We start from the raw sequence: 23,318 nt of genomic DNA on the forward strand, positions 1-23,318 counted from the left end.
TTAGGATGGAATAGGCAGGTTTTTAAGATAGAATAACGAGGTTTTTAGGATAGAATAAGGAGGTTTTTAGGATGGAATAAGGAGGTTTTTGGGGTGTAATAAGGAGGTTTTTGGGGTGAGATGAGGAGGTTTTTGGGATAGAATAAGGAGGTTTTTGGGATGGAATAGGGAGGTTTTTAGGATGCACTAAGGAGGTTTTTAGGATAGAATAGGGAGGTTTTTAGGATAGAATAAGGAGGTTTTTGGGGTGGAATGAGAAGGTTTTTAGGATGGATTAGGAGGTTTTTGGGGTGTCCCTCACCCCAGGGGCGAGCCCAAGACCTGGTACGGGGTGGGATGAGGAGGTGTTTAGGATGGAATAAGGTGGTTTTTAGGCTGGACTAAGGAGGTTTTTGGGGTGAGATGAGGAGATTTTTGGGGCGGTACAGAATGGGATGAGGAAGTTTTTGGGATGGGATGAGGTTTTTATGATAGAATAAGGAGGTTTTTGGGGTGGGATGAGGAGGTTTTTAGGATGCACTAAGGAGGTTTTTGGGGTGAGATGAGGAGGTTTTTAGGATGCAATAAGGAGGTTTTTCGGCTCTCCCTCTCCCCCAGGGGCGAGCCCAAGACCTGGTACGGGGTGGGATGAGGTTTTTGGGGTGGAATGAGGAGATTTTTAGGCTGGACTAAGGAGGTTTTTGGGGTGTCCCCCACCCCCAGGGGCGAGCCCAAGACCTGGTACGGGGTCCCGTCGTTCGCGGCCGAGCACCTGGAGGAGGTGATGAAGAAGCTGACGCCGGAGCTGTTCGAGAGCCAGCCCGACCTCCTGCACCAGCTCGTCACCCTCATGAACCCCAACACCCTCATGGCCCACGGCGTCCCCGTGAGTTTGGGGCCGTCCCCATCCCCTGTCCCCAGCCCTGTCCCCCCCTCCCGAGGCCGGCGCTGAGCTCAGGTGCGCCCCCAGGTGGTCCGGACCAACCAATGCGCAGGCGAGTTCGTCATCACCTTCCCCCGCGCCTACCACAGCGGCTTCAACCAGGGCTACAACTTTGCTGAGGCCGTCAACTTCTGCACGGCTGACTGGGTGAGCTCGGGGGGGGCTCCAAAATACCCTGGGAGGGGCAGAAAATTCACCTGGGGAGGCAGAAAATGCACGGGGGAATCAAGGAAGAAAGCGGAGGAGGGCGAAGAAAAATTTATGGGAATACAGGGAAATTTGAGGGGGGAGGAGGGAGGAAAAGAAGAGGAGAAGGTAAAATTCTGGAGGCATGAAATGTGCTTGGAGGGGCATAGAAGGTACATGAACGGGGAGAAAAAATACCTGGGGAGGCAGAGAATATCTGGGGGAATCAACAAAGAAAAACAGGGAAGGGCAAAGAAAAATTTATGGGAAAACAGGGAAATTTGAGGGTGGGGAAAGGAAGGAAAAGAAAAGGAGAAGCCAAAATTGAGTGGGGCACAAAATGTGCTTGGAGGGGCACAAAAGTGGCTGAAGGGGGAGAAAAAATACCTGGGGAGGCAGAAAATATCTGGGGGAATCAACAAAGAAAGCGGAGGAGGGCGAAGAAAAATTTACGGGGGAACGGCGAAAATTGAGGGTGGAGGAAGGAAGGAAAGGAAGAGGAGAAGGTAAAATTCTGGAGGCATAAAATGTGATTGGAGGGGCACAAAATTGCCTGGGGGGCAGAGAAATACCTGGGGGAATCAGCAAAAAAATTGGGGAGTGCAAAGAGGGAAATGGGGAAAATTGAGGGTGGAGAAAGGAAGGAAAAGAAAAGGAGAAGCCAAAATTGAGTGGGGCACAAAATGTGCTTGGAGGGGCAGAAAATGTGCTTGAAGGAGTAGAAGAAATACCTGGGGAGGCAGAAAATGTCCCTGGGGAGGCAGAAAATACATGGGGGAATCAAGGAAGAAAGCGGAGGAGGGCGAAGAAAAATTTACGGGGGAATGGGGAAATTTGAGGGTGGAGAAAGGAAGGAAAAGAAAAGGAGAAGCCAAAATTCTGGAGGCATAAAATGTGTTTGGAGTGGCATAGAAAGTACCTGAGGAGGCATAAAAATAAACCTGGGGGGCAGAGAAAAACCTGGGGGAATCAACAAAAAAAATTGGGGAAGGTAAAGAGGGAAATGGGGAAATTTGAGGGTGGAGGAAGGAAGGAAAAGAAAAGGAGAAGGTAAAATTCTGGAGGCATAAAATGTGTTTGGAGGGGCACAAAAGTACCTGAAGGGGTAAAAGAAATACCTGGGGGGTAGAAAAATAAACAGAAATACCTGGGGGGAATCAGCAAAAAAAACTCAGGGAGCGCAAAGAGGGAAATGGGGAAATTTGAGGGTGGAGAAAGGAAGGAAAAGAAAATTCAGGGGGACACAAAATGTGCTTGGAGGGGCACAGAAAGTACCTGAGGGGGTGGAAAATGCACCTGGGGAGGGAAGGAAAATATCCAGAATATTCAGAATATTCTGGGCCCCGTTTTGGGGAGCCCCCACAGGTAGGGGGTGCATGGAGCACTGCCCAGGTCAGGGCTATGGGAGGGGTTCCCCGGGTTTGGGGGTGCTGAGATCTGTTCAGGGCTGTGTTTAGGGGTGCCCCCAGGTTTTGGGGACCCCCCTGAGCCCCCATTTCCCCCCAGCTTCCCACAGGCAGGGGATGCATTGAGCACTACCCAATACAAGTCTATGGGGTGTCTGAGTTCTGGGGTACCCCAGCTTTGGGGGCTCAGCCCTGGGCTTACCCCACTGGGTTCAGGGCTGTGTTTAGGGGTCCCCCCATGTTTTGGGGACCCCCCTGACCCCCCATTTCCCCCCGTTTTCCCCCCAGCTCCCCGCAGGCCGGCAGTGCATCGAGTGTACCCAGTACAGGGCTATGGGGTGTCTGAGTTCTGGGCTATCCCAGCTTTGGGGGCTCAGCCCTGGGCTTACCCCGCTGGGTTCAGGGCTGTGTTTAGGGGTCCCCCCAGATCTTAGGGACCCCCGTCTTCCCCCCATTTTCCCCCAGCTCCCCGCGGGCCGGCAGTGCATCGAGCACTACACTGAGCACTGGGCTATCCCAGCTTTGGGGGATCAGCCCTGGGGTTACCCAGCTGGGTTCAGGGCTGTGTTTAGGGGTCCCCCCAGATTTTGGGGACCCCCCTGAGCCCCCATTTCCCCCCGTTTTTCCCCCAGCTCCCCGCAGGCCGGCAGTGCATCGAGCACTACACTGAGCCCTGGGCTATCCCAGCTTTGTGGGTTCAGCACTGGGGTTACCCCACTGGGTTCAGGGCTGTGTTTAGGGTGTCCCAGGGGTTTTGGGGACCCCCCTGACCCCCCATTTTCCCCCCAGCTCCCCGCGGGCCAGCAGTGCATTGAGCACTACCCACTACAAGTCTATGGGGTGTCTGAGTTCTGGGCTATCCCAGCTTTGAGGGATCAGCCCTGGGGTTACCCCACTGGGTTCAGGGCTGTGTGGGTTACTCCAATGGGTTCAGGGCTGTGTTTAGGGTGTCCCAGGGGTTTTGGGGACCCCCCTGACCCCCCATTTTCCCCCAGCTCCCTGCAGGCCGGCAGTGCATCGAGCACTACCCAGTACAAGTCTATGGGGTGTCTGAGCACTGGGGTTACCCTGCTTGGTTCAGGGCTGTGTTTAGGGGGTCTCTGAGGTTTTGGGGACCCCCCTGACCCCCCATTTCTCCCCGTTTTCCCCCCAGCTCCCCGTGGGCCGGCAGTGCATGGGGTGTCTATGGGGTGTCTGAGTTCTGGGCTATCCCAGCTTTGGGGGCTCAGCCCTGGGCTTACCCCACTGGGTTCAGGGCTGTGTTTAGGGGTCCCCCCAGATCTTAGGGACCCCCGTCTTCCCCCCATTTTCCCCCAGCTCCCCGCGGGCCGGCAGTGCATCGAGCACTACACTGAGCACTGGGCTATCCCAGCTTTGGGGGATCAGCACTGGGGTTACCCCACTGGGTTCAGGGCTGTGTTTAGGGTGTCCCAGGGGTTTTGGGGACCCCCCTGACCCCCCATTTTCCCCCCAGCTCCCCGCGGGCCGGCAGTGCATCGAGCACTATCCAGGCACTACACTGAGCACTGGGCTATCCCAGCTTTGGGGGCTCAGCCCAGCTGGGTTCAGGGCTGTGTTTAGGGGGTCTCTGAGGTTTTGGGGACCCCCCTGACCCCCCATTTCCCCCCGTTTTCCCCCCAGCTCCCCGCAGGCCGGCAGTGCATCGAGCACTACCCAATACAAGTCTATGGGGTGTCTGAGCACTGGGCTTACCCCGCTGGGTTCAGGGCTGTGTTTAGGATGTCCCAGGGGTTTTGGGGACCCCCCTGACCCCCCATTTTCCCCCCAGCTCCCTGCAGGCCGGCAGTGCATCGAGCACTATCCAGGCACTACACTGAGTTCTGTGCTATCCCAGCTTTGGGGGCTCAGCCCTGGGGTTACTCCACTGGATTCAGGGCTGTGTTTAGGGGTCCCCCCAGATTTCGGGGACCCCCCTGAGCCCCCTGACCCCCCATTTTCCCCCAGCTCCCTGCAGGCCAGCAGTGCATCGAGCACTACCCAGTACAAGTCTATGGGAGGGTTCCCAAGTTTGGGGGTTCAGCTGGGTTCAGGGCTGTGTTTAGGGGCTCTCTGAGGTTTTGGGGACCCCCCTGACCCCCCATTTCCCCCCAGCTCCCCGCAGGCCGGCAGTGCATCGAGCACTACCCAGTACAAGTCTATGGGGTGTCTGAGCACTGGGGTTACCCAGCTGGGTTCAGGGCTGTGTTTAGGGTGTCCAGGGGGTCCCCCCAGATTTTAGGGACCCCCCTGACCCCCCGTTTTCCCCCCAGCTCCCCGCAGGCCGTCAGTGCATCGAGCACTACCCAGTACAAGTCTATGGGGTGTCTGAGCACTGGGGTTACTCCGCTTGGTTCAGGGCTGTGTTTAGGGGGTCTCTGAGGTTTTGGGGACCCCCCTGACCCCCCATTTCCCCCCGTTTTCCCCCCAGCTCCCCGTGGGCCGGCAGTGCATGGGGTGTCTATGGGGTGTCTGAGTTCTGGGCTATCCCAGCTTTGGGGGCTCAGCCCTGGGCTTACCCCGCTGGGTTCAGGGCTGTGTTTAGGGGTCCCCCCAGATCTTAGGGACCCCCGTCTTCCCCCCATTTTCCCCCAGCTCCCCGCGGGCCGGCAGTGCATCGAGCACTACACTGAGCACTGGGCTATCCCAGCTTTGGGGGATCAGCACTGGGGTTACCCCACTGGGTTCAGGGCTGTGTTTAGGGTGTCCCAGGGGTTTTGGGGACCCCCCTGACCCCCCATTTCCCCCCGTTTTCCCCCCAGCTCCCCGCAGGCTGTCAGTGCATCGAGCACTACCCAGTACAAGTCTATGGGGTGTCTGAGCACTGGGGTTACTCCGCTTGGTTCAGGGCTGTGTTTAGGGGGTCTCTGAGGTTTTGGGGACCCCCCTGAGCCCCCGTTTCCCCTCAGCTCCCCACAGGCAGGGGATGCATCGAGCACTACCCAGTGCAGGGCTATGGGGTGTCTGAGCACTGGGCTATCCCAGCTTTGGGGGCTCAGCCCAGCAGGGTTCAGGGCTGTGTTTAGGGGGTCTCTGAGGTTTTGGGGACCCCCCTGAGCCCCCATTTTCCCCTCAGCTCCCCACAGGCAGGGGATGCATCAAGCACTGCCCAGTTCAGGGCTATGGGAGGGTTCCCAGCTTTGGGGGATCAGCACTGGGGTTACTCCACTGGGTTCAGGGCTGTGTTTAGGATGTCCCAGGGGTTTTGGGGACCCCCCTGACCCCCATTTTCCCCCCAGCTCCCCGCAGGCCGGCAGTGCCTCGAGCACTACACTGAGCACTGGGCTATCCCAGCTTTGGGGGCTCAGCCCAGCTGGGTTCAGGGCTGTGTTTAGGGGTCCCCCCAGATTTTAGGGACCCCCCTGACCCCTGTTTTTCCCCCCAGCTCCCCGCAGGCTGGCAGTGCATCGAGCACTACCCAGTACAAGTCTATGGGGTGTCTGAGTACTGGGGTTACTCCAATGGGTTCAGGGCTGTGTTTAGGGTGTCCAGGGGCTCTCTCAGGTTTTGGGGACCCCCCTGACCCCCCGTTTTCCCCCCAGCTCCCCGCAGGCCGGCAGTGCATCGAGCACTATCGCCGCCTGCGCCGCTACTGCGTGTTCTCGCACGAGGAGCTGATCTGCAAGATGGCGGCCAGCCCCGAGAAGCTGGACCTGAACCTGGCGGCCGCCGTGCACAAGGAGATGTTCGTGCTCGTGCAGGAGGAGCGCAAGCTGCGCAAGGCCCTGCTCGAGAAGGTGGGGGCACCCCCGAAAATACGGGGGGGGGAGGGTGGGGGGCGCCCCCCAACAATGGGGATGGTTGGGGGAAGGGGTAGGGGGAGATGGAGGGGGGGGTTGTGGCGTTTTTGGGGGGTTGTGGAGGGGTTGGGGGGCACCTGAAGGGCTGGGGAGGGGGTGAGGGTTGGGGTTGTGGCACCCTGAGGGGGTTATGGGGGTACTGGGGGTGTTAGGGGTACCCCAAAATCCCTGAGGAGGGGGTGAGGGTTGGGTTTGTGGCACCCTTTGGGGGTTATGGAGTAGTTGGGGGCAACCCAAATCCCTGAGGAGGGGGTGAGGGTTGGGGTTGTGTCACCCTGAGGGGGTTGTGGAGGAGGTGAGGGTGTTAGGGGTACCCCAAAAACTCTGGGAAGGGGGTGAGGGTTGTGTTTGTGCCTCTTTCAGGGGGGGTTATGGGGGCACTGGGCACCCCAAAAGCTCTGGGAAAGGGGTGAGGGTGGTGATTGTGCCACCCCTAAGGGTTTATAGGGCTGTTGGGGGCACCCCAAAAAGTCTGAGGAGGGGGTGAGGGTTGTGGTTGTGCCACCCTGAGGGGGTTGTGGAGGGGTTGGGGCACCCCAAAAGCTCTGGGAAAGGGGTGAGGGTTGTGTTTGTGTCACCCGTTGGGGATTATGGGGGTACTGGGGGTGTTAGGGGCACCCCAAAACCCCTGGGAAGGGGGTGAGGGTTGGGTTTGTGGCACCCTTTGGGGGTTATGGGGGTACTGGGCACCCCAAAAAGTCTGAGGAGGGGGTGAGGGTTGGGGTTGTGCCCCCCTTAAGGGGTTATGGGGGTACTGGGGGTGCTGGGGGCACCCCAGAAGCTCTGAGGAGGGGGTGAGGGTTGTGGTTGTGTCACCCCTAAGGGTTTATAGGGGTGTTTGGGGCACCCCAGAATCCCTGAGGGGGGGGTGAGGGTTGTGGTTGTGCTGCCCTTGGGGTTATGGGGGTGTTAGGGGCACCCCAAAAGATCCCCTGGGAGGTCCCAGAGGAGTTAGGGGCTACTGGGGGGACCCCAAAAGCTCTGGGGAGGGGGTGAGGGTTGGGTTTGTGCCACCCCTAAGGGTTTATAGGGGTGTTAGGGGCACCCCAAAATCCCCAAGGAGGGGGTGAGGGTTGTGGTTGTGTCACCCTTAAGGGGTTATGGGGGTACTGAGGGTGTTAGGGGCACCCCAAAAGCTCTGGGAAAGGGGTGAGGGTTGTGATTGTGCCACCCCTAAGGGTTTATAGGGGTGTTAGGGGCACCCCAAAAAGTCTGAGGAGGGGGTGAGGGTTGGGGTTGTGTCACCCTCAGGGGATCATGAAGGGATTGGGGGCACTGAGAACACCCCAAAATCCCCACGGGGGGGTCTGATCTCCATTTTCCTGCCCCCCCAGGGCATCACGGAGGCAGAGCAGGAGGGGTTGGAGCTACAGGAGGGAAATGTGGGGGAATTTTTATCTCTTTGAGTGGATCATGAACAGTTTGGGCGTGCTGAGAACACCCCAAAATCTCCATAGGGGGGTTCTAATGTCCTTTTTTCTACCCCCCCAGGGCATAATGGAGGCAAAGCAGGAAGGGTTGGAGCTACAGGAGGGATTTTTATCCCTCTCAGGGCATCATGAAGGGATTGGGGGCACTGAGAACACCCCAAAATCCCCACGGGGGGGTTCTGATGTGCATTTTTCTGCTCCCCTAGGACATAACGGAGGCAGAGCAGGAAGGGCTGGAGCCACAGGGGGGATTTTTATCCCTCTCAGAGCATCATGAAGGGATTGTGGGCACTGAGAACACCCCAAACTCTCCATGAGCAGGGTCTGATGTTGGGTTTTTTGGCCCCCCAGGGCATCATGGAGGCAGAGCAGGAAGGGCTGGAGCTACAGAGGGAAATGTGGGGGAATTTTTATCTCTTTGAGCGGATCATGAACAGTTTGGGGGCACTGAGAACACCCCAAAATCTCCATGGGGGGGTCTGATGTTGGTTTTTTTTGCCCCCCCCAGGACATAATGGGGGCAGAGCAGGAAGGGTTGGAGCTACAGGAGGGATTTTTATCCCTCTCAGAGCATCATGAACAGTTTGGAGGTGCTGAGAACACCCCAAAATCCCCACGGGGGGGTTCTGATGTTGGTTTTTTTGCCCCCCCAGGGCATCACGGAGGCAGAGCAGGAAGGGCTGGAGCTACAGGAGGGATTTTTATCCCTTTCAGAGCATCATGGAGGGATTGGGGGCGCTGAGAACACCCCAAAATCTCCATGGGGGGGATCTGACAGAATTTTTATCCCTCTTAGAGCATCATGGAGGGATTGGGGGCACTGAGAACACCCCAAAATCTCTATGAGCAGGGTCTGATGTTGGTTTTCCTGCCCTCTCAGGGCATCATGGAGACAGAGCAGGAAGGGCTGGAGCTACAGGAGGGATTTTTATCCCTCTCAGAGCATCATGAAGGGATTGAGGGCACTGAGAACACCCCAAAATCCCCACGGGGGGGTTCTGATGTGCATTTTCCTGCCCCCCCAGGGCATCACGGAGGCCGAGCGCGAGGCCTTTGAGCTGCTGCCCGACGATGAGAGGCAGTGTGACAAGTGCAAGACCACGTGTTTCCTGTCTGCCCTGGCCTGCTACGACTGCCCCCAGGGCCTCGTCTGCCTCTACCACATGGACGACCTCTGCAAGTGCCCCCGCAGCAAGCAGTACCTCAGGTGGGGCCCTGGGGGGGTGAGAATGGGGTTTGGGGGGGTTTAAATGGGGTTTGGGGGGGTTAAAATGGGGTTTGGGGGGTTGGGTAGAGTTTGAATGGGGTTTGGGGGGGTTAAAATGGGGTTTGGGGGGGTTTGAATGGGGTTTGGGGGGGTTTGGATGGGGTTTGGGGGGTTAAAATGGGGTTTGGAGAGGGGTTGGGGGGAGTTTGAATGGGGTCTGGAGGGTTTAAATGGGGTTTGGGGGGGCTTAAATGGGGTTTAGAGGGGGTTTAAATGGGGTTTGGGGGGGTTAAAATGGGGTTAGAGGGGTTTAAATGGGGTTTGGGGGAGTTTGAATGGGGTTTGGGGGGGTTCCAATGGGGTTTGGGGGGTTTAAATGGGGTTTGGGGGGGTTTGAATGGGGTCTGGGGTGTTTAGAGTGGTTTAAATGGGGTTCAGAGGGGTTTAAATGGGGTTTAGAGGGGTTTAAATGGAGTTTGAACGGGGTTTGCGGGGGATTAAATGAGGTTTAGAGGGGTTCAAATGGGGTTTGGGGGGGTTAAAATGGGGTTTGGGGGGGGTGGGTAGAGTTTGAATGGGGTTTGGGGGGCTTTGAATGGGGTTTGGGGGGTTAAAATGGGGTTTGGGGGGGTTAAATGGGGTTTAGAGGGGTTTAAATGGGGTTTGGAGAGGGGTTGGGTAGAGTTTGAATGGGGTTTGGAGAGGGGTTGGGGGGAGTTTGAATGGGGTTTAGAGGGGTTTCAATGGGGTTTGGGGGGGTTAAATGGGGTTTGGGGGGGTTAAAATGGGGTTGGGGGCTTTGAATGGGGTCTGGGGGGGGTTAAATGGGGTTTGGGGGGGTTAAAATGGGGTTGGGGGCTTTGAATGGGGTCTGGGGGGGTTAAATGGGGTTTGGGGGGGTTAAAATGGGGTTTGGGGGGGTTTAATGAGGTTTAGAGGGGTTTAAAATGGGGTTTGGGGGGTTTGAATGGGGTTTGGAGAGGGGTTGGGTAGAGTTTGAATGGGGTTTGGGGAGGGTTTAAATGGGGTTTAGAGGGGTTTAAAATGGGGTTTGGGGGGATTGAATGGGGTTTGGGGGGGTTGGATGGGGTCTGGGGGAGTTTGAATGGGGTGTGGGGTGTTTAGAGTGGTTTAAATGGGGTTCAGAGGGATTTAAATGGGGTTTGGGGTAGTTTGAATGGGGTTTGGGGGGGTTAAATGGGGTTTGGGGGGTTTGAATGGGGTTTGGGGGGTTTGGAGAGGGGTTGGCAGGATTTCAATGGGGTTTGGGAGGATTAGGGGGGTTTGGAGAGGGGTTTAGGGGGCTGGGAGAGACATTTGGGGGCTTGGAGAGGGTTTGGGGCCTGGGGCAGGAATTTGGGGGGGTGGGAGAGAGGTTGGGGGCAATAGGACAGGGATTGGGGGGTGGGAGATGGGTTTGGGGGTGCTGGGGACCTGGGGGTGTTTGTGGGGGTCTGTAAGATTTGGGGTTCATTTTTTGGGGGGGATTTGATGTGACCCTGGGGACACACGTGGGGTTGAGCTGTGGGTGACCCTGGCTGTGATTTGGGGGTGCTGAAGATCTCGGGGTGTCCCTGGGATGGGGACACAACCACAACCTGGTGGCTCCTCTACCAATTTGGGGATGGTTTTGGGGGTGCTGGGGACCTGGGGGTGTTTGTGGGGGTCTGTAAAATTTGGGGTGGAATTTGGGGTGGGATTTGGGGTGTTGGGACCTTTGCTGGCTGGGCTGTGGGTCCTGGTGTGACCCTGGCTGTGATTTGGGGGTGCCGAAGATCTCAGCACCCAGGAGCTCAGTCTGGGGGTCCCCTTTGTCCCTTTTGGGGTGCACGTGGGGGCTCCCAGTGAGCCCCAGTGCCCCCCAGGTACCGCTACACCCTGGACGAGCTGCCGGCCATGCTGCACAAGCTCAAGGTGCGCGCCGAGTCCTTCGACACCTGGGCCAACAAAGTGCGCGTGGCCCTCGAGGTGGAGGACGGCCGCAAGCGCAGTGAGTGGGGGTCCCCGGGGGGTTTGGGGGTACCCAGAGGGGTTTGGGGGGCTCTCAAGGGGGGTTTGGGGGGATCCTAAGGGTGGTTTGGGGGTCCCCAGAGGGGTTTTGGGGGTTGCCAGGGGGATTTTGGGGATTCCCAAGGGGGGTTTTGGGGGCTCGCTCTCAGAGGGGCTTTTATGAGTCTCCCAATGGGGGTTTTGGGGGGCTCTCCTGGGGGGTTTTGGGGGGTTCTCCAGGGGGATTTTGGGGGGTCCCCACGGGGGATTCGGGGGGGTTCTCCAGGGGGATTTTGGGGGGTTCTCCAAGGGGATTTTGGGGGGTTCTGCAGGGCAGTTTTGGGGGGTTCTCCAAGGGGGATTTTAGGGGTTCTCCAGGGGATTTTGGGGGATTCTCCAGGGCAGTTTTGGGTGGCTCCAAGGGGGATTTTGGGGACTCCCAAGGGGGGTTTGAGGGTTCTCCAGGGGGATTCAGGGGGGTTCTCCAGGGGGTTTTGGGGGTCCCCAGGAGGGTTTTGGGGGTCCCCGGGGGGGTTTGGAGGGCTCTCGGGGGGGGGTTTGGGGGGCTCTCAAGGGGGGTTTTGGGGGGGTCCCCAGAGGGGTTTGGGGGTCCCCGGGGGGTTTGGGGGTCCCCGGGGGGTTTGGGGGTCCCCAGAGGGGTTTGGGGAGGTCCCCAGGGGGGTTTGGGGGTCCCCAGAGGGGTTTTGGGGTCCCCAGAGGGGTTTGGGGGGCTCTCAAGGGGGTTTTGGGGGTCCCCAGGGCAGTTTGGGGGTCCCCAGGGCAGTTTTGGGGGTCCCCAGGGGGGTTTGGGGGGCTCTCAGGGGGGTTTTGGGGGGGCTCTCCAGGGCGGTTTTGGAGGGCTCTCAAAGGGGGATTTTGGGGGGCTCTCCAGGGGGATTTTGGGGGGTTCTCCAGGGGATTTTGAGGGGCTCCCAAGGGGGATTTTGGGGGGTTCTCCAGGGCAGTTTTGGGTGGCTCCCAAGAGGGTTTTGGGAGATTCTCCAGGGGGTTTTGGGGGGTTCTCCTGGGGGTTTCTCCAGGGGGTTTTGGGGGGCTCCGAGCCCGGCCCTGACCCCCGGCTGTGCCTGCTGGCAGCGCTGGAGGAGCTGCGGGCGCTGGAGTCGGAGGCGCGGGAGCGCAAGTTCCCCGAGAACGAGCTCCTGCACCGCCTCAAGGGCTGCCTGGGCCAGGCCGAGCGCTGCGTCTCCGAGGCCCTGGGGCTCATCAGCTCCCAGGAGACCGGGTGAGGGTCACCACGGGGTCACCGCGGGGTCACCTCGGGGTCACCACGGGGTCACCGCGGGGTCACCACAGGGTCACCAGCTGGGCAGTGTCACCAGAGTGTCACCAGCGTCCGCACGGTGTCACCACAGGGTCACCACGGGGTCACCTCGGGGTCACCTCGGGGTCACCTCGGCGTCACGTCGGGGTCACCACAGGGTCACCAGCAGGGCATTGTCACCACAGGGTCACCACGGGGTCACCACAGGGCAGTGTCACCACGGGGTCACCACAGGGTCACCTCAGGGTCACCACGGGGTCATCACGGGGTCACCACAGGGTCACCAGCTGGGCAGTGTCACCAGAGTGTCACCAGCGTCCGCACGGTGTCACCACAGGGTCACCACAGGGTCACCACGGGGTCATCACGGGGTCACCACGGGGTCACCACAGGGTCACCAGCTGGGCAGTGTCCCCAGAGTGTCACCAGCAGGGCAGGGTCACCATGGGGTCACCACGGGGTCACCACGGGGTCACCACGGGGTCACCACAGGGTCACCACGGGGTCACTGGGGTCACCACGGGGTCACCTCGGGGTCACCATGGGGTCACCACAGGGCAGTGTCACCTCGGGGTCACCACGGGGTCATCACAGGGTCACCAGCTGGGCAGTGTCCCCAGAGTGTCACCAGCAGGGCGGGGTCACCACGGGGTCACCACAGGGTCACCTCGGGGTCACCACGGGGTCACCACGGGGTCACCACAGTGTCCCTAGAGTGTCACCAATGTCCCCACGGTATCACCAGAGTGTCACCACAGGGGCACCACAGGGTCACCTCGGGGTCACCACGGGGTCACCAGCTGGGCAGTGTCACCAGAGTGTCACCAGCATCCCCACGGGGTCACCACGGGGTCACCGCGGGGTCACCAGAGTTGTCACCACAGGGTCACCACGGTGTCCCTAGAGTGTCACCAGAATGTCACCAGCAGGGCAGTGTCCCCAGAGTGTCCCTAGAGTGTCACCAGTGTCACCACGGTGTCACCACAGTGTCCCTAGAGTGTCCTCAGAGTGTCACCAGCAGGGCAGTCTCCCCAGAGTGTCCCCAGAGTGTCACCACAAGGTCCCCACAGTGTCCCCACGGTGTCACCACAGGGTCACCACAGTGTCACCAGCTGGGCAGTGTCACCACAGGGTCACCATGGGGTCACCACGGGGTCACTGGGGTCACCACGGTGTCACCACAGTGTCCCTAGAGTGTCACCACAGTGTCCCCAGAGTGTCACCAGCTGAGCAGTGTCACCACAGGGTCCCCACAGTGTCACCACAGTGTCCCTGTCCCTGCAGTGTCCCTGTCCCCTTAATGTCCCTGTCCCTGCAGGGTCCCCATCCTCTTCCTGTCCTTTCCCTGTCCCCACAGTGTCCCCTCAGTGTCCCTAGCAATGTTCCTGTCCCCACAGTGTCCCCACAGTGTCCCTGTCCCTGCAGTGTCCCTGTCCCCGCAGTGTCCCCACAATGTCCCTGTCCCCACAATGTCCCCACAATGTCCCCACAATGTCCCTGTCCCCGCAGGGTCCCCGCGCCGGCGCTGACGCTGGAGGAGCTGCGGGCGTTCCTGGAGCAGATGAACCAACTGCCCTGCGTGATGCACCAGATCGGGGACGTGCAGGTGGGACACGGGGTCACACGGGGTCACACGGGGTCACACGGGGTCACGCGGGGTCACACGGGGTCACGCGGGGTCACACGGGGTCACACGGGGTCCCTGGAGTGTCACACAGTGTCCCAGTGGTGTCCCACAGTGTCTGGGCTGTTATACAGTGTCCCAAGCATGTCCCTGTGTGTCCCACATTGTCCCTGTGTGTCCCATTGCTGTCCCCTGTCTGTCCCTAACCTCGTGTCCCTGTGTGTCCCAGGGTTGTCCCTGTGTGTCCCACGCTGTCCCCTGTGTGTCCCTGTGTGTCCCAGGGGTATCACACAATGTCCCAGGAGTGTCCCCTGTCTGTGTCCATGATGTCCCACACTGCCCCCTTTGTGTCCCACGCTGTCCCTGTGTGTCCCTGTGTGTCCCAGGGTATCACACAATGTCTCGGGAGTGTCCCCTGTCTGTCCCCACTCTGTCCCCTGTCCATCCCTGTCCCCGTGTCCCCCCAGGCCCTGCTGGACCGAGTCGAAGCCTTCCAGGCCGAGGGGGGGGATCCCTGTCTGTCCCCACACTGTCCCACTGCTGTCCCCATGATGTCCCACACTGTCGCCTGTCTGTCCCACACTGTCCCCTGTCTGTCCCCACGATGTCCCACACTGTCCCCTGTCCATCCCTGACCCCATGTCCCCCCCAGGCCCTGCTGGACCGAGTCGAAGCCTCCCAGGCTGAGTGGGGGGAATCTCTGGGGTGTCCCCACACTGTCCCCACGATGTCCCCTGTCTGTCCCACACTGTCCCCTGTCTGTCCCACACTGTCCCCTGTCTGTCCCTGTCCCCGTGTCCCATGTCTGTCCCCATGATGTCCCACACTGTCCCCTGTCCCCCCCAGGCCCTGCTGGACCGAGTCGAAGCCTTCCAGGCCGAGGCCCGGGCCGCGCTGGCCGTTGCCGCTCCGGGCGCGGGGGCCCTGCAGGAGCTGCTGGAGCGTGGGGCCCGCCTGGGCGTGGAGGTGCCCGAGGGCCGGCGGCTGGAGCGGCAGCTGGCCCAGGCCGCGTGGCTGGAGGAGGTGACGGCCACGCTGCGCTCCCCCCGCGCCCGCGTCCCCCTGCCCGTCATGCGCGGCCTCATCCAGGCCGGCCGCACCGTGGCCCCCAGCCCCGCCGTGGACGTGGCCATGGCCGAGCTGCAGGAGCTGCTGACCATCGCCCAGCGCTGGGAGGAGAAGGCCCAGATGTGCCTCGAGGCCAGGTCGGGGCCAGGGAGCCCGGGCAGGGGGGAGATGGGAGGGTGGAGATGTCCCTAGGGGGAGGGACCCTGAGCTGGGGGGGATAAAGGGGCTGGAGCAGTTCCCAAAGGGGCTGGAGCTGTCCCCAGGGGGAGAGACCCTGAGCTGGGGGGGATAAAGGGGCTGGAGCTGTCCCTAAAGGGAGATAAAGGGGCTGGAGATAAAGGGGCTGGAGCTGTCCCCAGGGGGAGGGACCCTGAGCTGGGGGGAGATAAAGGGGCTGGAGCAGTCCCCAAAGGGGCTGGAGCTGTCCCCAGGGGGAGAGACCCTGAGCTGGGGGGAATAAAGGGACTGGAGCTGTCCCTAAATGGAGATAAAGGGGCTGGGGCTGTCCCCAAAGGGGCTGGGGCTGTCCCCAAAGGGGCTGGAGCTGTCCCCGAAGAGGCTGGAGCTGTCCCCAAGGGGGCTGGAGCTGTCCCCAGGGGGAGATAAAGGGGCTGGAGATGTCCCCAAAGGGGCTGGGGCTGTCCCCAAAGAGGCTGGAGTGTCCCCAGGGGGAGGGGGCGCTGGGGCTGTGCCCTCTGTTCCCTGAGTAGGGACAAAGGGGCTGGGGGTGACTCTGTGGGGAGAGGGGATGAAAATTTGGGGTTCAGCTGCTCCTCAGAGGCTCCTGCCCTGGCTTTGGGGGTCCCTGGGGGTGTCAGGGGGGTCCCTGGGGGTGTCAGGGGGGTCCCTGGGGGTATCAGGGGGGTCTCTGGGGTTTCAGGGGGGTCTCTGGGGTGTCAGGGGGGTCTCTGGGGTATCAGGGGGGTCTCTGGGGTTTCAGGGGGGTCCCTGGGGTGTCAGGGGGGTCTCTGGGGTATCAGGGGGGTCCCTGGGGTGTCAGGGGGGTCTCTGGGGTATCAGGGGGGTCCCTGGGGTGTCAGGGGGGTCTCAGGTCCCTGGCTCTGGGGTCCCTGGCTCTGGGGTATCAGGGGGGTCCCTGGGGTGTCAGGGGGGTCTCAGGTCCCTGGCTCTGCCCCCCACAGGCAGAAGCACCCCCCGGCCACGCTGGCTGCCATCATCAAGGAGGCCGAGAACATTCCAGCGCTGCTGCCCAACATCCAGGCCCTGAAGGAGGCCCTGGGCAAGGCCCGAGCCTGGATCGCCGACGTCGAGGAGATCCAGGTGGGCTCTGCACCCTTGGGACACCCTGGGGCACCCTGGACACCCCTGGGACACCCCTGGTGACACCCTGGGACACCCCTGGGACACCCCTGGGACACCCTGGGGCACCCCCCTGAAACCCCCTGGGACACCCCTGGGATCCCTGGGACACCCTGGAACCCCCTGGGACACCCTGGGACCCCTGAGACCCCCGAGACCCCCAGGGACACCCTGGGACCCCCCTGAGACCCCTGGGACCTCTGGGACACCCTGGGACACCCCTGGGACCCCCTGGGACACCCTGGGACCCCCTGAGACACCTGGGACACCCTGAGACCCCCAGGGACACCCTGGGACCCCCTTGGACCCCTTAGGACCCCCCTGAGAATCCCGAGACCCCCAGGGACCCCTCACTGCACAGCCCTGAGTGCCTGGGCTGTCTCCTGGACAGGGGACACCTCTGTGTCCCCATCCTGGACACACGGACACCTCCCTGTCCCTGTCATGGACTCTGGACACCCTTGTGTCCCCATCCTGTCCCCAAGGACACTGGACACCTCCCTGTCTCTGTCCCCATGGACTCTGGACACCCCTGTGTCCCCACTCTGTCCCCCTGGATGCTTTTGTGTCCCTGTCCCCATGGATTCTGGACATTGTCCATCCCCGTCCTGTCCCCATGGATGCTGGACACCTCCCTGTCCCTGTCCCCATGGACCCCTCCCATCTGCCACCATGTCCCCATCCCATCCTGTCCCTGTTCCTGCCACCGTGTCCCCACGTGTCCCCATGTCACCCCTGACCCCGTGTCCCCTCAGAACGGTGACCACTACCCGTGCCTGGAGGGTTTGGTGGCCATGTCCCCATGTGTCCCCATGTGTCCCCATGTCACTGTCCCCTCAGAACGGTGACCATTACCCCTGCCTGGATGACCTGGAGGGTCTGGTGGCCATGTCCCCATGTCACTGTCCCCTCAGAACGGTGACCATTACCCGTGCCTGGATGACCTGGAGGGTTTGGTGGCCATGTCCCCATGTCACTGTCCCCTCAGAACGGTGACCATTACCCGTGCCTGCATGACCTGGAGGGTCTGGTGGCCATGTCCCCATGTCACTGTCCCCTCAGAACGGTGACCATTACCCCTGCCTGGATGACCTGGAGGGTCTGGTGGCCGTGGGCCGGGACCTGCCCGTGCGCCTGGAGGAGCTGCGGCAGCTCGAGGTGCAGGTGGGCACCGCGCACTCCTGGCGGGACAAGGCCTCCCGCACCTTCCTCAAGAAGAACTCCTGCTACACCCTGCTCGAGGTGGGTCTGGGGGAGGCCCTGGGGGGGCTCTGGGGGGTCCTGGCAGGGCGCTGACCCCTCCATGGTGTCCCCCAGGTGCTGTGTCCCTGCGCCGACGCCGGCTCCGACAGCAGCAAGAGGCTCAAGTGGCGGCAGGAGCCGGGGCTCTACCGCCTGGACGCCGAGAGCTTGGGGCTGTCAGCGCAGGACCTGCGGGACCCCGGGGCCGTGGTGAGCAGGGGGGGCTCTGGGGGCACCCCCAGCACTGGCACTGGTCCCATCCCTGCTGTGCCCACCCTGGGATTGGGGTGGTTGGGGTGGGGGGCACCCCCAGCACTGGCACTGGTCCCAGCCCTGCTGTGCCCACCCCAGGATTGGGGTGGTTGGGGTGGGGGGCACCGCGTCCGCCCTCGATTCTGCTCATATTTGTTATTCCCCCTTAATTGGGGGGTTTAGGTGTTTGGGGATGGGGGGCACCCACATTCCCCCAGTCCTTTGTCACCCCTCTCACCTCCCTCAGATTTTGGCATTCAGGGGTTTGGGGTGGGGGGCACCTCATCCAGCCCTGATTGCTGTTATTGCTCATGTTCCTCATTCTCCCTGAACTGGGGGGGTTTAGGTGTTTGGGGTGGGGGGCACCCACATTCCCCCGGTCCTTGTCACCTCTCTCACCCCACTGCTGTCCCCCAGATTTTGGCATTCAGGGGTTTGGGGTGGGGGGCAGCACATCTGACCTGGGTTCCTGTCACTGCTCGTGTTCCTCGTTCTCCCCAAACTGGGGGGTTTTGGGGATGGGGCACACCCTGTGACCCCCCCAATCCCTGTCACCTCTCACACTCCCAATCTCCCTCCAGATCCAAGTGTTTGGGGGTTTGGGCATGGGGCACCCACATTTCCCCAACTCTGTCACCTCTCATGCCCCTACTGTTCCCCAGATCTTGGCACTCAAGGATTTGGGGTGGGGGGCACCCACATTTCCTCCATCCCTGTCACCTCTCACCCCCCCCGAATTGTGGCATTTTGGGGTGGGGGTCACACCCTATGACCCCCCCCACTCATTGTCCCCTGTCACCCCCTGCTCTCCTCCACCCCAGATTTTGACATTCAAGGATTTGGGGTGGGGGGCACCCACATTTCCTCCATCCCTGTCCCCTCTCACCCCCTGCCCTCCCCCAGATTGTGGCGTTCAGGGAGGGCAAGGAGGGGTTTGGGATGAGGGGTTTGGGATGAGGGTCACACCCTGTGTCACCCCCAATCTCTGTCCCCCCCAGATTGTGGCATTCAAGGAGGACATTGAGGGGTTTGGGACAATGTGGGACACCCTGTGTCACCCCCAATCTCTGTCCCCCCAGATTGTGGCATAGAAGGAGAAGGAGAGCACTGAGGGGATTTGGGGTGGGGGTCACACCCTGTGTCACCCCCCAATCTCTGTCCCCCCAGATTGTGGCGTTCAAGGAGGGCACTGAGGGGATTGGGATGAGGGTAACCCCCCAATCTCACCCCATTCTGTCCCCCAGATTGTGGCATTCAAGGAGGGCAAGGAGGAGGGCACTGAGGGGATTTGGGATGAGGGTCCCACCCTCTCCCCCCGTTCTATCCCCCCAGATTGTGGCATTCAAGGAGGGCACTGAGGGGGTTTGGGATGAGGGTCACACCCTGTGTCACTCTGGTCTGTCCCCCCAGATCGTGGCGTTCAAGGAGGGCGAGCAGAAGGAGAAGGAGGGAATGCTGCGCCTCCGCCACGCCAACGCCCAGAAATCGGCGCCGCCCCTGCCGGGCCCGGGCCCTCCCTCCTGCGTGTGCGGGCAGCCCTCGGGGCCGGCCATGCTGCAGTGCCAGCTCTGCCGGGACTGGTTCCACGGCTCCTGCGTGGCCTGGCCCCGCCTGGGCTCCCAGAAACCATCCCCGGCCTGGTGGGAGTGGGACTCCAAGTTCCTGTGCCCGCTGTGCCAGCGCTCGCGGCGGCCGCGCCTCGAGACCATCCTGGCGCTGCTGGTGGCCCTGCAGAAGCTGCCGGTGCGGCTGCCCGAGGGCGAGGCCCTGCAGTGCCTCACCGAGAGAGCCATCACCTGGCAGGACCGCGCCCGCCAGCTCCTGGCCTCCCCCGAGGTGGCCGGGCCCCTGGAGCGCCTGGCGGCCCTGAGGCAGCGGCTGTGCCACGGTGATGGTGACGGAGCCCTGCGCGAGGCCAGCCGCAACGAGCAGACCAAGGTGGGGAATTAAAGGGGTTTTGGGGTGATTTGGGGGGAATTATGGGGGTTTTAGGGAGATTTGGGGGGGAATTATGAGGGTTTTAGGGAGATTTGGGGGGGTTTGGGGGTGATTTGGGGTGTCGGGGCCTTGTGGCAGCGGCTGCGCCACGGCGATGGTGACGGAGCCCTGCGCGAGGCCAGCCGCAACGAGCAGACCAAGGTGGGGAATTTTGGGGAGATTTAGGGGGGTTTGGGGTGATTTGGGGGTGATTTGGGGAGGTTTTAGGAAGATTTGGGGGTGATTTGGGGGGAATTTATGGTGTCGGGGCCCTGAGGCACCAGCTGTGCCATGGTGATGGTGACAGAGCCCTGCATGAGGCCAGCCGCAACGAGCAGACCAAGGTGGGGATTGGAGAGGAATTAGGGGAGATTTAGGGGGGTTTATGAGGGTTTTAGGGAGATTTGGGGGGGTTTGGGGGTGATTTGGGGGTGATTTGGGGTGTCAGGGCCCTGTGGCACCAGCTGCGCCACGGTGATGGTGATGGAGCCCTGCGCGAGGCCAGCCGCAACGAGCAGACCAAAGTGGGGAATTAAAGGGGTTTGGGGGTGATTTAGGGGGGTTTATGGGGGTTTGGGGGTGATTTGGGGGGCTTTGGGGGTGATTTGGAGGGGTTTGGGGGTGATTTGGGGTGTCAGGGCCCTGTGGCACTGGCTGTGCCACAGCAATGGTGACAGGGCCCTGTGTGAGGCCAGCCGCAACGAGCAGACCAAGGTGGGGAATTAAAGGGGTTTTGGGGTGATTTAGGGGGGTTTATGGGGGTTTTAGGGAGATTTGGGGGGGAATTATGGGGGTTTTAGGGAGATTTGGGCGGGGTTTAGGGGAGATTTGGGAGTGTTTGGGGGTGATTTGGGGTGTCAGGGCCTTGTGGCAGTGGCTGTGCCATGGCGATGGTGATGGCGCCTTGCACGAGGCCAGCCGCAACAAGCAGACCAAGGTGGGGAATTAAAGGGGTTTTGGGGTGATTTGGGGGGGTTTTAGGGAGATTTGGGGGTGATTTGGGGTGTCAGGGCACCGGCTGCACCACGGTGATGGAGCCCTGCGTGAGGCCAGCCGCAACGAGCAGACCAAGGTGGGGATTGGAGAGGAATTAGGGGAGATTTAGGGGGGTTTATGAGGGTTTTAGGGAGATTTGGGGAGGTTTATGGGAGATTTGGGGGGGAATTATGGGGGTTTTAGGGAGATTTGGGGGGCTTTGGGGGTGATTTGGGGTGTCAGGGCCTTGTGGCAGCGGCTGTGCCACGGTGATGGTGACGGAGCCCTGTGTGAGGCCAGCCACAATGAGCAGACCAAGGTGGGCAAATTTTGGGGAGATTTAGGGGGGTTTATGGGGGTTTTAGGGAGATTTGAGGGGGAATTATGGGTGTTTTAGGGAGATTTGGGGAATTCTAGGGAAGATTTGGGGTGTCAGGGCCCTGCGGCACCGGCTGTGCCACGGTGATGGTGACGGAGCCCTGCACGAGGCCAGCCGCAACGAGCAGGCCAAGGTGGGGATTGGAGGGGAATTAAAGGGGTTTTGGGGGTGATTTAGGGGGAATTATGGGAGTTTTAGGGGAGATTTGGGGGTGATTTGGGGGGAATTTATGGTGTTGGGGCCCTGCGGCAGCGGCTGCACCACAGCGATGGTGACAGGGCCTTGTGTGAGGCCAGCCGCAACAAGCAGGCCAAGGTGGGCAAATTTTGGGGGAAATTATGGGGTTTTTTGTGGAATTATGGGGGGTTTGGGGAGGAATTGTGGGGGTTTTGGGGGGAATTGTGGGGGTTTTATAGAGATTTAGGGAGGTTTGGGGTGATTTCGGGTGGAATTCAGGGTGTCAGAGCCAGCTGCAACGAGCAGACCAAGGTGGGCAGGTTTTGGGGAGATTTAGGGGGGTTTATGGGGGTTTTAGGGAGATTTAGAGGGGTTTGGGGGTGATTTGGGGGGCTTTTAGGGAGATTTGGGGGTGATTTGGGGGGAATTTATGGTGTCAGGGCCCTGCAGCAGCGGCTGCACCACAGCGATGGTGACAGGGCCCTGTGTGAGGCCAGCCGCAATGAGCAGGCCAAGGTGGGTTTTGGGGCAAATTATGGGGTTTTTTTGTGGAATTATGGGGGGTTTTGGGGGAAATTATGGGGTTTTTTGTGGAATTATGGGGGGTTTTGGGGGAAATTATGGGGGTTTTAGGGGGAATTGTGGGGATTTTATGGAGATTTGGGGAGGATTTGGGGTGGAATTCAGGGTGTCAGAGCCAGCTGCAACGAGCACACCAAGGTGGGGAATTTAGGGGGAATTCTGGGGGTTTTAGGAAGATTATGGGGTTTTGGGGGGAATTATGGGGGTTTTAGGAAATTCATGGGGGTTTTGAGGGGGAATTATGGGGGTTTTAGGGAGATTTGGGGGAGATTCAGGGGGATTTGGGGGGAATTTAGGGTGTCAGGGCCCTGCATGAGGCCAGCCGCAACGAGCAGACCAAGGTGGGTTTTGGGGCAAATTATGGGGTTTTGTGTGGAATTATGGGGGGTTTTGGGGCAAATTATGGGGGTTTTAGGGAGATTTGGGGGTGATTTGGGGAGGAATTCAGAGCCAGCTGCAACGAGCACACCAAGGTGGGGATTTGGGGCAGGGTTTTGGGGGATTTTTGGGGGATTTGGGGGGAATCTGGGGTGTCAGACCCCTGTCCAAGGCCAGCTCCAAGCAGGCCAAGGTGAGTTTTGGGGGAATTCTGGGGGTTTTGGGAAGGTTCCTGGGAGTTTTGGGGTGAGGGTTTCTCTGTGCCAGGCCCACCACAGCGAGCAGAGCAGGGTGCAAGGGTTTGGGGGGCACTGGGCAGGTGTGGGGTACATTTGGGGGCTCCAGGGCAGGTTTTGGGGTGGTTTTGGGGTTATGGGGTGATTTTGGGGTGTTTTGGGGTTTTTTTAGTGTGGTTTTGGGGTGTTTTGGGGGTGTTTTTAGTGTGGTTTTGGGGTGATTTTGGGGTTATGGGGTGTTTTGGGGGTGCTTTTGGGGTTATTGGGTGGTTATGGTGTGTTTTTGGGGTTATGGGGTGTTTTTGGTGTGTTTTTGGGGTTTTGGGATGATTTTGGTGTGTTTTGGGGTGTTTTGGGGTGGTTTTGGTGTGTTTTGGTGTGTTTTTGGTGAGTTTTTGGGGTTATTGGGTGGTTATGGGGTGTTTTGGGGTTATGGAGTGTTTTTGAGGTGTTTTTGGGGTGGAGCTGGCAATGGGGTGGTTTTGGGGTGATTTTGGGGTTTTGGGGTGCTTATGGGGTGCTTTGGGATATTGGGGTGCTTTTGAGGTGTTTTTGGTGAGTTTTTGGAGTTATTGGGTGTTTTTGTTGTGGTTTTGGGGTTATGGGGTGGTTTTGGTGTGGTTTTGAGGTGGTTTTGGGGTGGTTTTGGGGTGATTTTGGGGTTTTGAGGTGGTTTTGGTGAGTTTTTGGGGTTATGAGGTGTTTTTGGTGTGATTTTGGTGTGTTTTTGAGGTTATGGGGTGCTTTTGGTGTGATTTTGGGGCTGGGGGAGGCTGCCCCCCCCAGAACACCTTCCCTGCATCCCCCCAGGTGTCGGTGGAGAACGGGGACGCCCCCAGCCCGGAGAAGAACGGAGCCCTGCCCTCGGGTGAGCGGGGCCGGGGCCTGG

General features: G+C 60.3%; 1 protein-coding gene across 1 annotated transcript in view; it reads left to right on the plus strand.

Moving 5' to 3' along the window:
• Positions 1-23,318, plus strand: part of KDM5C (lysine demethylase 5C) — a 57,008-nt gene that overhangs the window by 25,638 nt on the left and 8,052 nt on the right. Inside the window, exons 13-26 of the mRNA XM_071419455.1 lie at positions 703-865; positions 950-1,069; positions 6,054-6,248; positions 8,767-8,948; positions 10,814-10,938; positions 12,033-12,180; positions 13,729-13,825; positions 14,690-15,048; positions 16,054-16,192; positions 17,294-17,473; positions 17,549-17,683; positions 19,136-19,663; positions 19,802-19,864; positions 23,240-23,297. Coding sequence (XP_071275556.1) covers positions 703-865; positions 950-1,069; positions 6,054-6,248; positions 8,767-8,948; positions 10,814-10,938; positions 12,033-12,180; positions 13,729-13,825; positions 14,690-15,048; positions 16,054-16,192; positions 17,294-17,473; positions 17,549-17,683; positions 19,136-19,663; positions 19,802-19,864; positions 23,240-23,297 — 2,492 coding nt within the window. The remainder of the gene's footprint in view (positions 1-702; positions 866-949; positions 1,070-6,053; positions 6,249-8,766; positions 8,949-10,813; positions 10,939-12,032; positions 12,181-13,728; positions 13,826-14,689; positions 15,049-16,053; positions 16,193-17,293; positions 17,474-17,548; positions 17,684-19,135; positions 19,664-19,801; positions 19,865-23,239; positions 23,298-23,318) is intronic.

The sequence above is a fragment of the Agelaius tricolor genome, unplaced genomic scaffold, assembly GCF_023055355.1.
Source record: "Agelaius tricolor isolate 1412-34295 unplaced genomic scaffold, bAgeTri1.0.p SCAF_109, whole genome shotgun sequence".
Classification (NCBI taxonomy): domain Eukaryota; kingdom Metazoa; phylum Chordata; class Aves; order Passeriformes; family Icteridae; genus Agelaius; species Agelaius tricolor.